A 17115-nucleotide genomic window follows, 5' to 3' on the forward strand; every position below is an offset into this window, starting at 1 on the left:
CTGAACAGCACCTGTTGTAAGAAAACATATGTCTGATTGCAGCCATGTCAGAGACAGTTCTCCGTCTTTCTGGCAGGGTCAACTAAGTTCATGTTCCCAGGCCCAGGATGCTACAGCCCACTTTGCCCTCCTCGCTTTCCGGTTTCATCCTTTAAATATGCTGTACAACGTCCCTTCAGGGTTGTAGCTTAGCTCCAGGGAGTCTGTTCAGCAGCCCTGATTGATCAGTAGCGGCTTGCTTACAATAATTTTTGTCACCTCATTGACCTGGTGTTTGAGTTATGTTAGATTTAAGTGGACCCCACAACACTCCCAAATATAGAACTAGATACCGTGAAATTCATCCCAAGTAGTGTGACAATAATCTCAGCAGCAAACAGGTCCCTATTTATTATTTCTCCTAATCTTTACAACGTTCTGTCTTCAGATAAATGGTGCAATATGCTTTGCTTAAGTATCTGTCGTTTTCTTAACAAATCCATCCTGGCAGTATATGCTTTCCTGTCGCAATCACCCTGTCCAGTTCTACTTCACCGTGAACTTCTTCAGAATAGGCTTTAAGTTCCTAGCCCTCAAATCCTGTAAGAGATGTGGCCTAAATTATTCCCTTGTTACAGCGCCAAATCTTGGTATCATTCATGCCTCTCACACTGAGACAAGCATCATCTTAAAACGAAGATTCTGATTCGGTATCTGATGTGAGCCGGTGAGGGTGTACTTTCTAATAAGGCGCCCAAGAAGAAAGCCTGCGCAGTCCGGGAAGAGTGTGAAGTTCAGAAGTGTTTGTGGGAATTAAGTGGGAAGAAACTAAGAAAACTAATGATGTCTAGGTTCCTCTTCCAGAGATCCTGACTTAATTCACTGAAGTGCTCTCACAGGTCTAGAGTTTACAGGGTTTTGCAAAGGAGAAAACATTTAATGAGCTCTCAAATTAATTGCTGCAAGTACCAGAATGGGCAGTTCTAGAAAAAGGAGATAACACCATATCAGCTCCTCCAATCAAGCCTACGTCAGTGGTTCTCAACTTTCCTAATGCTGTGACCCTGTAATGCCTTCCTCAGGTTGCAGTGAGCCCAAGCATAAAATTATTTTCGATGCTACTTCCCAATTGTAATTTCACTACTGTTATGAATCGTAGTGTAAAATACCTGATATGCAGCATATCTCATATGTTACCGGCAACGGAAGTGTCGTTTGACCCACAAAGACCCACAGGTTGTGAACCACCAGCCCCTACGCATATAGGCCCCGCCCCTGACCTTTCCACGCCCACAATGTGGCCACGCCCACCCTCCAAGGGCGACGTCCCGCCTCCTCCACATCCATTGGCCAGTCCCTTTTTCTTCACCGCCTCCATTTCCTTCCCCACAGGGTCAACTTCCGGCGCAGAGCGGTCACGTGACTGGATACGGGAAGTGGCGGGTTCTGGCTGCTGCTTTTTCTTGCTCAATGAGAAGAGCTTCTTAGCGTCTTTCGCTGCCGGTTCCCTTCCATTGTCGGTTTCGGCGCACCCTCCTCGGCCTGGCCCGGCCTCGCGGTAAGCATCTGACCCGGGGCCTGCGGTAATGGAGGTGGTGGCCTAAGTGGAGGCTGTGCTCTGTCTTCCCCGGGTCGGCCACTTCCAGGTGACCCAACCCACCCACCCGGCTCTGTTCCCCCCTACACACCCGACACACACACACACACACACACCCCGGGTCTGTGGATCCGGCCCTTACCCTTCGGCTGTCCTCGGTGCTGGGAGAAGGCGGAGCTGGGAGACTCTCTCCCCACGGTTCCGTCCATCCCGGACAGATTTCATTTTGCCAAATTAGCGTGGCCTGGGAGAGGAGGACGTGACATGGCTTCCCCCGGTCCAAATCAACATAACATGCCCTTATAAATCTCATAAGTGTCCTGCCCAGCCTCTGAGCAGTTTTCTCCTCTGAATGACATCTCTCCCTCCGTTCTGAGATCTCTGCAGTAGATGGGCCCAACCCACTAACGCACTTGCATTGACAGTTTAATGATAGCCCTGCTGAGCTGAAGGAAACGAGACCCACTGTGAACGCTGGTTAGCTGCCTCTGTAACAGGCAGGCTTGAGGTTTTAGAAGGTGAAGATCCAAAGAGAACCCAAAGTGTGGGCATGGATTTTAGACTTGGGGAATAGCTGAGAAGGCGTCTATTGATTTAGTTGTTGGCATAATGAAAAGTTCTGGAGCGTTCATTACTAGCCCCAGAGATGACTGGCTGTCACGTAGCTACATCATCCCGTTCACGTCTGTCAGATTATCTACTATACCCCAGAGTGCTGCCTCACACTTAGCACATAGCAATATTTGTTGAATTATGTCTAATTCCTTTAGGACTTAATGAACAACCCTCTCCAGTTTTACCATGCACTGAGTCTTCAATATGCTGAACATTGGCCATTGTTAATTTTTTTTTTTTTTGGCCAGCTGTTATTGTTGCAGTAAAACAGGTTATTTGAAGAGGTTGTTGATAAGTACCCAACACACAAACCTATGATAGAGCACCCCTCTCCTCCTCCTCCTCCTCCTCCTTCCCCTCAGAGATGGCAATGGAGATCCAGGTGATGACACATACATCCCAATTAGATAGCAAGCCCTTGTGTAGTAAATGTAAGTGCTCTAGAAATTGAGATGAAAGATCAATGTGGATTGTGATCTTTATTGGATCAGCTTCATATGTCTTGCATGGCAAAGTGCTTGAGTGAAGGGAGCAAGCCAGAAATGGCAAGGTGCTTTGAATGAAAGGCTTGGCTTGAGAGCGTCGGACTACTCTTGAACAGGTGTGTGGTGTAGTGAGAAGTGCTCTAAAGTTATTTGCTAGTTTTTCAGGGTTGTGGAAGCCTAAAAAGAGATAACAGATGCTATTACTTAAAGGTAGTAGGTCTTGGCCGATGTGTTGGCAGCAAAGCAGAGGAAAAGTAAGTTGTCGATGGAGAAGTCGAAGAATATGTTAACAGATTTCACACTGACGTGGAGGAAGTGACTAATTATGACAGATTTTGAACCTGAGTAGTTGCTTACAGATGTGAAAGTTGGAAAGAGGCAACTTTGAGGGAACTATCCATGGTCTGTTACTGAGTGCTACATTGCTCCCTTAAATGTTCACTAAGCACCTACTATGTGCCTCTTGCCAATGCTAGGAACATAGACGGCTAGGATAAGGTCCTTGCCAACAGAGAACTACTTTTAATAAGGGCTAGAGTGCACTAGCTAAAAAACAAAATGTGGAAGGGCTGTTATCAAAGTAGAGGCGAGATTTTGAACAACAGAAAAGGAGTTTTTCTAGGAGAAAAGGCTTCAAAAAGAGGCAGTGTGTTTTATCAGTATCTTTGGTGGTGAGTTGGAATTTGATACAGTGACAAGAATTTCAGAAAAAGGAAAAAAGTGAACAAAAGCCCAGAGACAGAACAGTAAACTGGACAGTGTCCAGTTTGGATTGAGGATAAGATGGAATAGAGGTTTAATGTCACATCCAGGCCCTAGGACACATTAAGGGGAGTCCTGGCTGGTTTCATGTCAATGTGACAGAAGCTGGAATAGTCTGAAAGGAGGGGACCTCAGTTGAGAAGATGTCTCCGGAAGATTGGGCATTTTCTTAATTAGTGATTGGTGGGGGAGGGCCCAGCACATTGTGGGTGGTGTCATCCCTAGGCTGGTGGTCATAAGTTCTATAAGAAAGCAGGCTGAGCAAGTCAGTAAGCAACACTCCTTCCTCCATGGCCTCTGCATCAGCTCCTGCCTCCAGCTTCCTGCCTTGTTTGAGCTTCTGTCTTGACTTCTTCTGACGAACTGTGATGTAGAAGCACGAGCCAAATAAGCTCTTGCCTCTTCGTGTTGCTTTTGTGTTTCATCACAGGAATAGCCCTAGTGTGGGCAAGGAGTTAGGAGCATAGACACTCTGTGCTAGAGCGGAGGGTAGGACAGGCGAGTGTGCAGAGATGGAGAAGAGAGCACCAGGGAGAGAGTGAACTTCCTGTTTCCTCTCTGTGGGACAGGGGATGCCCTCCACAAAGGGAGGAGACTGATTCTAGAGTTGAGAATAGGAGAGCAGGAAGAAGGCCAACAGGAGTGATGGGACCGGGAAGGGTCGTCAGGGGTGGAGGTAAAGAACTGCTGGGCAGCTCGGACTGGGCTTAGGTGTCTGCAAGGATTGAGATTGATGTGGCTCTTTTAACTGCCTAGTGGCCATAGAGAAGTAGAAAACAAACCCAGTTTGTGAGATTGATAAACACGTGAGGTTAAACTGGCCTGCGTGTATGGTGAAATAATCAAGGCGGTGGGTTCTGTGGGTGAAGGGAAGGGAGCATTGCCTCCCGGCTAGGCTGGAGAAGAAGTTACGGCTAAGACTCAAACTGAGGGGAACGAGGGTGGAAATGAAAGGTGTCAGAGTACAGACAGAAGCTTCAGGAGTTAGTAAAATGTTGCAGAGACACAGTTTGTTAAGTTCTATAAAGAAGTCATTGTTCTAACAAAATATACTTAATTAAAGTTTGTTTCCTTCCTTTCCCATTAAAATAAGTGGTACTAGAAGAAATTAATGCCATAGGCATATTTTCCTTGGAAAACAGTAATAGATAAATACAGGAAACTATTTAAATTATTTTCATAAAAATTTGAAGGTTTTCACAAATTAATGTTTGAAGAAAGACTGAGTTAGATGAGAAGAAAGGAGAAGGAAAGCTCCCTTTGTTAAGGTTTGATGTGTAATTCACTTATAACACCCCCATCTCAAGCATCTCTTCATCAGTTAGTGTACTCACAACTGTTAGTGTACACACCGTCCCAGTGACTGCAGAACGTGGTCCTCCCCCCTTAGCAGCTGTTTGTATCCTTTATCTCCATCTCCTCACAACTCCTCATCTGTCTGGCCTCATGGAATTTTCCCTTTCTAGGCATTTGTTATCAATGTAATCTGATCGTATATGGTCTCTTGTACCTGATTGCTTTTGCTTAGCACAGTGTTTTACAGTTTGTCCATGTTGTGCCTGTATCCAGACTCCATCCCTGTTATTTTTCTCAGCCTAACTGTGTCACATTTCCCTTACCTCTCCATTGATGAACGTTTGGGTTGTTCCTGAACAAATGTAGTTCGCCTTCTGTGTCTGCTGGTTCTAGGTGCTTCCAACCAGCCACCAACTGAAGAAAATGGTTTTTGAATAACTATATAGCATTTGCATTGCACTTGGAATCAAAAGTAATCTCGATATTATACAAGTCTGTGTATCATATTTTATTAACAAAACTATAGCATCCTGTGTAGGGGGCTTGGACACTGTAGGTTTTGGTATCTAGGAAGCCTGGAGCTGGTGCCTTGCCACATAAACTGAAGTGTTATGTTTCTGTGAACACTCTCATGGGAGTTATTTATTTATTTGTTTTGTTTTGAGACAGGTTTAGCCGTGGGTGTCTTGGATTCGCTTTGTAGACCAGGTTGCCCTTGAACTCAGAGATCTGTCTGCCTCTGCCTCCCTAATTATGGGATTACAGGAGTGCACCACTGCGCCTGGCTACATGCAAGTTTTTTTGTGGCAATCTTTTTGTTTCTTTTGGGAGTAATATGCTGGATCATAATGGTAGTTGACTTTTTGAAGAAACTGCGGAACTGTTTCCTAAAGCAACTACCAGCTGTAATTCCACCAGCCATGTGGGAGAGTCTCCTCCGTTGGTGCTTGAGGCTGTGTGTCCTTTGGATGTGTAGCCTTCCTAGCAGGTGAAAGTAGTAGCTCTCTCACTGTGGATTTCATTTGCACTTCCCAAGTAGTTAATAATACGGAAAGCTTTTGGTTTTGATGTAAGTCTTTGCAAAAGCCAAAAGGCAGCTGCACATGTGTTTTCCTCAAGGCACCAGTCACACTCCTCCCTCTTTCCTTGGACACGGTCTCTCCCCAGACCAGCACTCCACAGATAGGTGAGGCTATCTGGTCAGTGAGCCTCTGCCACCCCAGCACTAGGGTAAAAGCAGGCCCCACCATGTGCTGCTTGTTATGTGAGCTCTCGAGCTTAACCGAGACTGGACTTGTGTCCTCGTGCCTACAGGGGAGTGCCTTACTACAGCCAGTGATCGCCCCAGCCCAGCACTGACTGAATGAACGAACTTTCTTTTTTGTATATTTATTGGCAGTTTGTACATGTCTGTATGGGCATGCATGTATGTGTATATGTGTGTGTGTGTGTGTTGTTGTTGTTGAACAATTAGAAAAATTTTGACTTTGGCAACACTGATTTCTCTGATTTTATTTCCAAACTTGAAGCCCCATGCTTTTATGATGTAGATATATTAATATATATTTTGACAATGAGCTTTATCACAAATTTTTTTCAGCTGAGGAAAGATGACAGCAATCAAGCATGCATTGCAGAGAGACATCTTCACACCAAATGATGAACGCCTGCTGAGCATTGTGAACGTCTGCAAAGCAGGCAAAAAGAAAAAGAACTGTTTTCTGTGTGCCACAGGTAGGTGTTTATTAAGCAAAAACACTTGTTTGATACTTCTTCATTCCTTAGGGTCACATTCTCTTTGTTTCTATAACTGGGAAAATTATTAAGTTAATTTTTAATTGTTATAAAATCGACAAGTTAATTTTAATTGTTTTATTGACTGTTGAGTGGGTATAAGAGAATTTTTATAACCTGTGTCTAAGGTGGATGACAAGTCAGGGAGAGCACCCTGCACACATTTGATTGCACCGTTGTTATCTTTGAGATATCATAGTGTCTTCCTCACCCCATTCCTGTCTGCTCGCCAGTAGCAGGCATCTGGTACCCTGAGTCTTACTGCTCCCCATGTGTAACTCAAACTATACTATTTAGTTTTACTTGACTGTAAACTTTTAATAAACTGATTTATAACTTTTTGTGACTCCCTCCTCCCATTTATCAGTATGTTCATGAGAATTTTGTTTTATTTTGGTGCTTTTTATTGTTTTGTTTTTGAGCTTGTGGTTTCAAATGCACTTTCCTAATTAAAGCTGAGGTTGTGCATCTGCTCATGAACTTTTTGGCCTCTTTTGTTCCTTATGAAATTTATCGTTTAAGTTTTTTGCTCATTTTCCTTTTGGGTCGGTTGTCCTTACACAGATTTTTACCATTTTTTAAAAAGAATATTATTATCTGTATAGATATTATCTATTAGCTGCATAGATATTTCTCTTATGTAGTTGTATACTTTCTGGTTTGTGGCTTTATCTTTGTACTTTTCATAGTTAGTTTTAATGAAATTTAATTGTCATTAAATAAAAATAATTTGATGCCTTATGGCTTCTACAGCATTGTTTTGTAAAGGTTTTGATTCACTGTGTCTTAAAGAGAGTGGTGTATTTGTATGTGTCTGTGTGTCTGTCTGTGCACGAACACGTGTGTATTTCATGATTTTTCTCTTACATCTCATTGTTGTTTTGTTTTGTTCCTTACTCTTTCACCCTAATTTTAGGATCAATTTCTTTTTTTTTAAAGATGTATTTATGTATTATGTATACAGTGCTCTGCCTGCATGTACACCTGCACACTAGAAGAGGGCACCAGATCCCATTATAGATGGTTATGAGCAGTACGTGGGTGCTGGGATTTGAACTCAGGACCTTTGGAAGAGCAGATGGCGCTCTTAACCTCTGAGCCATCGCTCCAGCTCTAGGACCAACTTCTTAAGTTCCAGATTTTGTTGCAGTTTTGATTGGAATTGTTTTTAAGCTATTGTTCAAGTTGTGGGGAACTTGCATTTTTAATGGTATGTTTATGTTCGTGACCATGCTGATGTTCTGTTTTTATACGCCTCACTGTTCTCTCTAATAGTTTTGCATGTTATATTTGCTACAAGTTATTTTTTCTTAGATCTCTGTGCTGTTACCAGTAATAGTGTAAGATTTGACAAAACAAAACGCAGTCTTTTGTAAATACCCTGTTTGCCAGTGTACTGGTTTATTGTCTGTGTGATTTTCCTCTTGTTACCTTGGGCTTGTTAACCAGTTATTAAAGAAATCAAGGCCCACCCCTTGCTTCTCACTAGAATACTTGTGTATTTGGAGTTATTCTTTCCTAGAACACTTGGCAGGAGATGCAGGTAGCACTCCTGGACTAGTGGGGGAGCAGAGATGATAACAGATTTTGCTTAGCAAATGCAGTTTAGTAGGTGTGTTTTCTGTCCAGTAGTTCTCAACTGTTTCAGGGTCTAATAAATGTTTATTATTAGCCCTATAATTATTATTACGGCAGTATTTTTTAACCCACTAGCAATCAATGAAAGCACAGACACTTGCTATATTTTAAAGTAGCCTTGGTTCACCTGGAGCAGGGCAGATACTAATCCCCTAAACTCCCTCCTATCTCTTCTATGTGCCCCAATCCCATGCCATCTGCTTCTAATAATTTCTCTTGAGCTGCCTCCCATCCAGAATCCTAAATACTTGCTAATTATTGTCATCTGGTCCAAATCTCCATCCACGTCGGCCATGTGCTTCTTACTGCACCTCACCCGTAGCTCCAGCTTTCCCTCCTCCTCTTCTTCTTTCTCTTCCTCCTCCTCCTCTTTTTCCTCCTCCTCCTCCTTCTCCTCCTCCTCAAGTCTCCTCCCAAAAACCTGAGAACCTTAGCGATGCCTATCCCATTTGCCCTGCCCAGGTGTGTTGGCTTGTATTGGTCCAACAGAAATAAGTTCTTAGGCAAGGTTACAAACATTTTGGAATACATGAGCCTGCTCATTTGGGTAGCAACCAGACCAATCCCCCAACACTCAACTTTTCCAAACAATAATAATGAACAAACACCTTCGACCATTTAAAATAATTCTTCGTATTGTGGTGACCACCATCCATAAAATTATATTTGTTGCTACTTCATAACTATAATTTTGCTACTGTTAAGAATCATTATGTAAATATCTCTGTTTTCTCGTCGTCGTTGATGACCCCGGTGAAAGGGCCGTTCAGCTCCCAGGTTGAGGACCTCTGTTCTACTCTGCTTGGTATATAAGATTCTGAAGAGTGTATTTAGGGGTTTGTTGTTGTTTTTTGTTTGTTCATTATTGCTGTTTGGAAAGCCATTTGCTTTTGAAATGTATCAGCATTCATTTCAAATCCAAACTCCACTCTGTTGCCAGTCATGTTTTGAAACTGGAGCATGCCACTTGTCCAGTTGCAGGCCTCTGCCTCGGCGTGCACCCTTGAAGAGCTGAGCACCCGGCCCTGGTGGTGGCTTCCTTTCCACCCACCTTGGATTACACTGTGCCTCCATGTTGAATCACTTACTGTTGCCCTGTGTGAAGACATTAGGCTCTGTCGGGACTCTCCGCACATGTATGTCAGTCACTAGATTTTTCTTCCAGCACCGTGTAAAAGAGGCCTGAAGCTTTCCCTCTCAGGGCCTCCAAGCCTTTAGGATTCTATGAACTCTTCAGGTGACTTATTACAAAACATTGCAATTATTTTAGTGTCACCATATCAGGCACCTAAAAGCCACATTTACAGTGAGAGAATGAAGAATGAGCAGGTGACTGGTATTGCTAACAGTCGTGTGTGCTCTGTTCAACAGTGACAACTGAACGCCCCGTGCAGGTGAAGGTGGTCAAAGTCAAGAAGTCTGACAAGGGAGATTTCTACAAAAGGCAGATTGCTTGGGCCCTCCGAGACCTTGCTGTGGTAGATGCTAAAGACGCCATCAAAGTAGGTTCCCCGTGGTCCTCTGACTTGATTCAGGAAGTGTCTTTCTTGTTATATAATCAGACTTGTTGTGTGGCTGTCGGTCGGCCATCTGTTAGTCTAAAATGCGTTAATCTCCACTTCTTCAGCCCTACTATTAGACTACCTAAAATAACTACATGCATAAGTCTGTCTCCGTTTTTTACTTTGTTCAAGTTATATTTGTGTTCAAGCTATAAACTAGAGCAAATTAACCTTAATACATGTAGTTCTTTATTGAAATTCTATAAACTAGTATGGACTTTAATATGTTGTATGAGTTAACTCTAAAACATAGTCATTGCTGTGGTAAGAGTTGGTTCAGAGGCATGTGTGACATACGTAGGGAGCGGTCCTTCTGTAACCATCCTGAATGAAGCGAAGGCTCAGCAGCCACCGCAGCCAATCTGGACATTTGATGTTTGCGGATCAAATAAAGGAAGTGATAGTGGTCACATACCTCACTTTGAGGTGATGAAATAACATTTTTATGGATGTAAATTTTTATACCTTTGAGTGCGCTCAAACTTGGACGACATAGAACAATTCAGAAATCACATTAAAGGACCATCTGTATTCCTGGCAGCTCATGGCGGTGCCCTGTGAGAGCAAGTAGAGCTCCCTCCCTTAGTTAATGGGTACTTCCTCCACCTCCCCTCCCGCCTTGTCGTCTGAGTGCCTCCAGAGCACAGCCACTGTATAGCCGGGACTCAGAGCAAGGCGTGCACTGACGCAGCTGTCAGACCTCTCCGGCAACTCTGGGAGTTGTGTCTGTTTATCAGGAAGATATGAGGAAGAACAAATGGCTTAGACATTTGTAAATTAGTCTGGTGAGAGAAAAGTCCAGGGCTTTGTTTGTTACTTTGAGACAGGACTTCCTGAAACCCATGTCGGCATCTAACTTACTGTGGTAGCCGCAGCTGTCTATAAACTCCTGCTTGTTACCCTCCGGCTCCCAAACACTTCACTTCAGCAGGCACCACCGCACCTGGCTGACACTCCGCTTTTACTCTTTCTGTGGCATAAACCTAGGCATTACAAAGCTGAGTAAAATGGAAGGCAATTGAGGCATGTACTAAGAAATAAAAGCAAGGGTAATTTTAGAAAATCCTTGCCAATCTATGTCAGATTTCTCCTAAATCAATCAATCCCCCCCCATCCCTGTGTGTGTGTGGGGGGTGGGTAGTATATTTTTGTAAGCTAGACTTTTCCTTTATTCCTAACAAGCACACAGGATTTAGGAAAATGTATAAAGTGGTTTGACAAATGTGGGGAGAGAGGGAGGAATATTTGGGAAAAGTAAAAGGTTTTTGGTTTTGTGGGGGATTTTTTTTGTTTTTATTTTTTTATTTTTTAGCTTCATTAAATAATTTCTGATACTGGGGTAGCAAGAGAAGGAAGCCTTTTGGAAAGTTTTAAGAGGAAGGATGTTGGCAGCTTTTCAGAAATACACAGGAGCAGGAGCATGGCCTTTGAAGTTCACACACACAGCCCAGTGCTTTCTCAGACAGACTCCCCTATGCTGACTTGCTTAATGGGTGGGGTTTTTTTTACTTTTTTTTTTTGGTTGTTTCATTTTGTGTAGGCACCTTGGTGTGTGTTTACTATAGATGGATATAAAATATGAAGATTTTCATTTAGTACCATGCATTGATTGCTGCTGCTGCTGGAGCACTCAGCCCATTATTGGCGTAATAGGAAGCACTCCCAGGGAAGTGACCATTTCCCATCAAGCTCGCACGCATTGCCAGTGCTCTAAGATGTGTTTATAAGTAGGAAAGAGATTACTTTTCAATCATAAATGCAAGTTTTCAATTAAAGTTAGTTATTATATTAATGAGGGGTTTCACATGTGCCATAGCATGCATGCGGTGTTTGGAGGACAGTTTGTGCATCTTTTCTCTCCTCCCATCGTGTGCAGGGCAGCTTGTTAGATTGGCAGCAGGTGCCTTTAACTGCTGAGCTGTCTCACCAGCTGAGGTTTTCAGTTTCTTGAGTGATTAGGCTCGGTTTATTTAAGATGTGAATTGAGCCAGGTTTGGTGGCGCACGCCTTCAATCCCAGCACTCAGGAGGCAGAGGCAGGTGGATCACTGTGAGTTTGAGGCCAGCCTGATCTTCAAAGTGAGTCCAGGACAGCCAAGGCTACACAGAGAAACCCTGTTTTGAAAAGCCAAAAAAAAGAGAAGATGTAAGTTGAACAAATTACTAATTGTATCCTACTGTTCTATGACTATCAAGGTAAAACTCAAGTGTTGCTCCTTAAAATACCCTGCTCTTCAAATAACTTCATCTAACTTTTCTTGCCTTGAAGGTCTACTAACATTTTGTTCCCCCTAACGAGTGCTTTAAATGAATAGACTTACTCTATACCCTGTAGAAGATTAATGTTTTGGAATGTATTACTACCCTATGCTGTGGTACATTTGAGTCTATTTTTTAATTATTTGGAAGTGGACAATAGTACATTCATATGATTTCATTTCAACATAAGAGTCAAGTAGTCCTATAGTCAAGAAAGAAATATTGCTATATGATGGAACTTCCATGAGGAAATGTGTCCCGCCATCAGATTGGCCTATAGGCGTGAGGAAATGTCTCCCGCCATCAGATTGGCCTATAGGCGTATCTCTATGGCATTTTCTTGGTTGTTGGCTCATGTGGGAAGGCCCAACCCAGTGTGGGCGGTGCCATCCCTGGGCAGGCCCTTGGAGGTATAATAAATGTAGGAGAGCATGGGAGCAGGCCAGCAAGCAGCTTTCCTTCATGGCTTCTGCCCTGACTTCCCTCTGCGATGCACAGTTACCCGGAAGTATAAGATGAAATAAACCCTTTCCTTCCCCAAGTTGGTTTGGTCGGTGTTTTATCACAGCCACAGAGAAGCAGACTAAGCACTGACCTGGAGACCTGTAGAAGACATAATGTGATCAGATTGCCTCAGTTTCTTAAATGCTTTGAAGGGTTACCGACATTTTTGTCTTTTGAGATGCCTGTAACAATTCTACATTTTCAAAACAGGGAACAGTAAGTGCATCCCTTATTTCTCACTTTGCTTGGTCTTAGAAAGTATACGAGGGTTTAGATTAAATTTTTCCCTCGTGATTTAATTAGGTATATTCCTTAGTAGGGTGTTAGTATCAAACCCCACATTGTCAAAGAAATATGTAACCAAAACCTCATAAGAAAATTAAAAAGAGAAAACGAGAGCCACATTAAAGCTAGACGCCATTGTCATGTTGCTGCAGGGAAGGAAGCTGAACGTAAAGCTGTCAGGTGTGTAGTGTGACCTGTCCTTTCACTCCTGGGTTTCAAGGCACAGAGGAGGTTGTTGCCTGCCCAGTTTCTCCTATACATTGTGTTCTCTAAGCACTTCCAATCATTTGGTTGGTGTTTGTGTGTGGTAATTGAAGACAGGCCCCTGAACATGTGGCGCAAGTGTAGACCTAGCCATTTATACTATTTTTAATGGTTTTGTTTTTGGTTTTGTTTGTTTGTTTGTTTGGTTTTGCCTCTCAAGAACAACTTCCATTCTTAATTTTTAAGAAGATTTTTATATTGGCAATGAAAAGTGATAGGATCAAAACCTATTTCTATATTTTTTTGTTGTTGTTCTAGGAAAATCCTGAATTTGATTTACATTTTGAGAAAATCTATAAGTGGGTTGCCAGCAGCACTGCTGAAAAGAATGCTTTCATTTGCTGCATTTGGAAATTGAATCAGCGTTATCTCCGCAAGAAAATCGATTTTGTTAATGTTAGCTCACAGCTTTTGGAAGGTAAAGCAAATGAAAATGTGTATGCATGATCATTTGTATCCTTAAATGACTTGGCATTATATAAACCATATATATTATGTAAACTATATATATTCTATATATAAAACTTGGCATTATTTAAAGTAATTAGGATACTGAATTTACCTTGCAATATATCATAAAAAACTTCAAAATAATTTTTCTTCTTGAAGGCATTATATGTGTATATTGTAAAATACTGGTATATTAAGTTTAAAAGTAAAATTGCTCATTATTCTGGGCTTAGTGGCACAGGCCAGTGGCTTCAGCTCCCTGGGAGGGTAAGGCATAAGGAGGACCACAAGTTCCAGACCCTGCTTCAGTTCCAGAGTGAGTTGCTTGGGCAACTTAGTGAGATCTGTCTAAAAATAAGCAGTGATGGCCTAGAGAGACAACTCATTGGTAGAGCACTTGCCTGGCATGTGCAGGGATACTGGATTCAATCTCAGAAGTTAAAAATATTCACATACAAATATTTTTACATGTGAAAATAACTTAGAGCTATTACTGTTGTAGATAGCTACTGTTAACATTTGGACATATACTCAAGGCCTTGTTTCTATGAATACTTAAATAGAGCAACTTACACTTTTGTTTCCTAATATTCTTTTTTTATATAATGAATTCAACACAAAATTTTTTTTTTAATGTTACTAAATACTTACTCCAAAATTTTATTAGCACCATAGTATTCCATTATCTGGCTATACTATTATTTATTTGTTTGTTAAATTTCTGTTCTTTCTTGTCTTAAACGGCTGTGGGATAAATGACCGTAGAGCCGTACTTTTATGCCTAAGACAGTTCTGATGTTAGGCTTTGCCAGCTACTGCCTGCCTTTATATAGTTAATGGCAGCCTCAGTTTCCCTTATTTCCAAAATAGAAGATGATGATAGTATCTCCCTATGGTTATTATAAACATCCCATTTCTTAGTATGTAAACATGATGCAAAGGATGTCAAGTTTATAGTAAATGTTCCACAAATCTCATCTCTTCTTGCTAGTAGAACCCTTGGACAAGAGGCTGTCGAGGGCATCTGTGATTTGTCTGCCTTTGCAAATGTTACTGTGGACTGTTTTGTGGGGCAAGACAACCTCTGCTCTGAAGTACTAAATGTTGAATGAGAGCTCTTTCTCTGGAAGTGTTTCCCTAAGGGTGAAGCGAAGCATGGGAATGGTTGGGAATGCCCTATGGATGCCATTTCTCTAGTTTCCTTTGTCTCAGAAGAAGAAGCCAACTGCCTATGAATCCCAGGTCAGCTCAGGCTGACTTTGAACTCATGGCAGGCCTCCTGCGCCTAACTTTCCTAGTGAGCCATCAAATCTGCCTTAAAACTTTATTCATGTGTTTCCTGGGAGGAGAACATGTGCATCCATGGCACCCGTGTGGGGGTCAGAGACAATGTTGGACTGTTGGTTCTTCCTTCCATCTTTATATGACTTTCAGGGATTGAATTTGGGTCGCCAGGCAAGCACCTGTACCCACCAAGCCAGTGCCTTCACTGTGGGGTGTGTGGAGGATATGACTCCCTAGAAATGTGCACTAATTTTTCTTGCCTTCAACTGCAGATTCATTTACTTTGAATGACTCTGGGGATTGTTGTTTTACCAATTGAGGCAAGAGTATTCTGATTAATTAGTCATTCATTGAAAAGCTTGCTATTCTGTTTTCAATATTATGTGTTTCTACATGTTATTTATTCCTAATATATATTTTAAGCTGATGTATTTCATTAGGCACACCATATTGAAAAATGCATACTTTATCTTTCACTAAAAAACAGTACCAAAAGAATGCAAAGACCATTGCTGATTTTAAGGATAGCATTGGCATTCTTTTATAGTACTTATTTTTTCAGGACATACAACAAAAGTGTAGATGTTTCAATGTTTATAAAGATTAACTCCAATTGAGATCAATCTTAAGGATGTTAAATCCTTCAGGATATCATTTTGGAAAGCATTTTCTGTTGATCAATAACCATTGGTTTAGTTTAGTATTCAGGGAAAAGCTTTATAAATATCTAAAAACTAGTTTTAATGGGCCCTAAAGTCACAGCCATTTATTCTCCCCCCCCCTTTTTTTTTAAAGAAGTAAATGTCTCTAGGCTTTGCATAATGTTAGAGGAAGGAAAAACAAAAAACAGAAAACAGGCAAACAGAAAACCTTCATTACTGCCTCATTTGAAGAGCTCAGTAATCACCTGAGTAAGCTGACACTGTTGCAGCGGCAGTTTTTGTAGTTTTATAAATGACAGTGAGATGTTGGCGTTTTAGAAATGGAACTTTTTTTTCCCCCTTCTTTTCTTTTTCATCCTTTGACTTGCAGCCAGATTTTTAAACAATCTTGCACTTGAATCTTTGAATGCCTGCTTGCACTGCTCTCTCCTGTGTTTGTTTCTTGCCTCAGCCTTATTCTTTGAAACAGTGTTTGTGACTAATCCTTTGTGAGGGAGTGTCCTGGCAAAGCTTTGGGCCTTGAGTGAAAATAACAACATTAAACGCATGAGTCACAACTGACCTAAAAATAATCCCCAGGAAATGATTTTGATTCCAGCTTTTTTTCTTCAAGGACTAGTCGGTACTGTTTCTGTGAGAGAAAATAGGGAAATACACTTTTAGACAATGAACAAACAACAAGCATGGAAGTTAGCGTCTTAGGGACCTTCCAACTGCGTAGTTGGCTTCGATGAGCCAGCTGAGAGCCCAAGTCTATCATAAAGTTCAAATGAGATACGGGTCATAGTTAAAGTTTTACATCTGTGACTTTTCTACCCAGCTAATATTCTGTGCTTACTTTCCTCTGCTTTTCTCATACCTTTCACTCCAGAACTGCCTAAAGTTACAGAAGGTGCGTAACACCTTTTCTTCTTTTTCTATTCCATGTGTATGTATTACTTGCCTCTGTTATATACCGTTGGTTGCATATATTATGGAGTTGTGTGCAAGGATACATTTATTACAAAATCCATATAGTAATAAAAGTAATAGTACTATTCATTAGTGGCTTCCAAAGTACTGTTTCAGGGAAAGAAAATACAACTAATAGAGTATGGATACCTAAAGCGCTTGTTTATTTGAAATGTTTACAGTAAGGCAGTGGTGGGTTATTTAGGCCGCCACTGCCCTCTAGTGGTTAATACGGAGTCACACCTGCTAGTTTAGCATTTTCACAATGACCCGGCATCATTGAAAAGACAAGGAACACGGCAGTGCCTCTCTAGAGACATTTCTAGAGTGTGAACTGCCTGAACCAGAAATTTTCATCTCCTTTTCCTCCTGGGATATAACAAAAGCTGCCTAACTTACTATCTTCTTTAGAACAAATCCCGTCTCACTTGGAATTACCAGGTTTTTGTTCTGAAACAAATAAATATATTTCAAGTCATGCTGACCGAAAATACTCATTTTCATGTAAAATAACAAACAGTAAGAGCATCCAGGCTTTGTGATTTAGTTCCCGTTACTGGCAGACTAGAAAAATCAGTAGATTGTTTTTTAGAGCTGTCATCAGAGCTAACAGTGGTTTTCATCTCACCTCTGCCAAACTCAGTCTTGTATAAAATGCTCGCGTTCTATGTGTGTTCTTTCCCCAAAGTGGATCGAGATGTTGACCTAGAAAGCACCTCAGACCTGACC

The 17115-nt window shown here is 41.7% G+C and overlaps 1 protein-coding gene across 1 annotated transcript in view; it reads left to right on the forward strand.

The window, feature by feature from the left end:
- The first annotated feature begins 1388 nt into the window (after window positions 1–1388).
- Window positions 1389–17115, forward strand: part of Exoc1 (exocyst complex component 1) — a 49486-nt gene continuing 33759 nt past the window's right edge. Inside the window, exons 1-5 of the mRNA XM_051170174.1 lie at window positions 1389–1537; window positions 6335–6468; window positions 9538–9668; window positions 13298–13457; window positions 16307–16327. Coding sequence (XP_051026131.1) covers window positions 6345–6468; window positions 9538–9668; window positions 13298–13457; window positions 16307–16327 — 436 coding nt within the window. The 5' untranslated portion in view covers window positions 1389–1537; window positions 6335–6344. The remainder of the gene's footprint in view (window positions 1538–6334; window positions 6469–9537; window positions 9669–13297; window positions 13458–16306; window positions 16328–17115) is intronic.

This window comes from Acomys russatus, chromosome 28 (assembly GCF_903995435.1).
Source record: "Acomys russatus chromosome 28, mAcoRus1.1, whole genome shotgun sequence".
Lineage (NCBI taxonomy): Eukaryota > Metazoa > Chordata > Mammalia > Rodentia > Muridae > Acomys > Acomys russatus.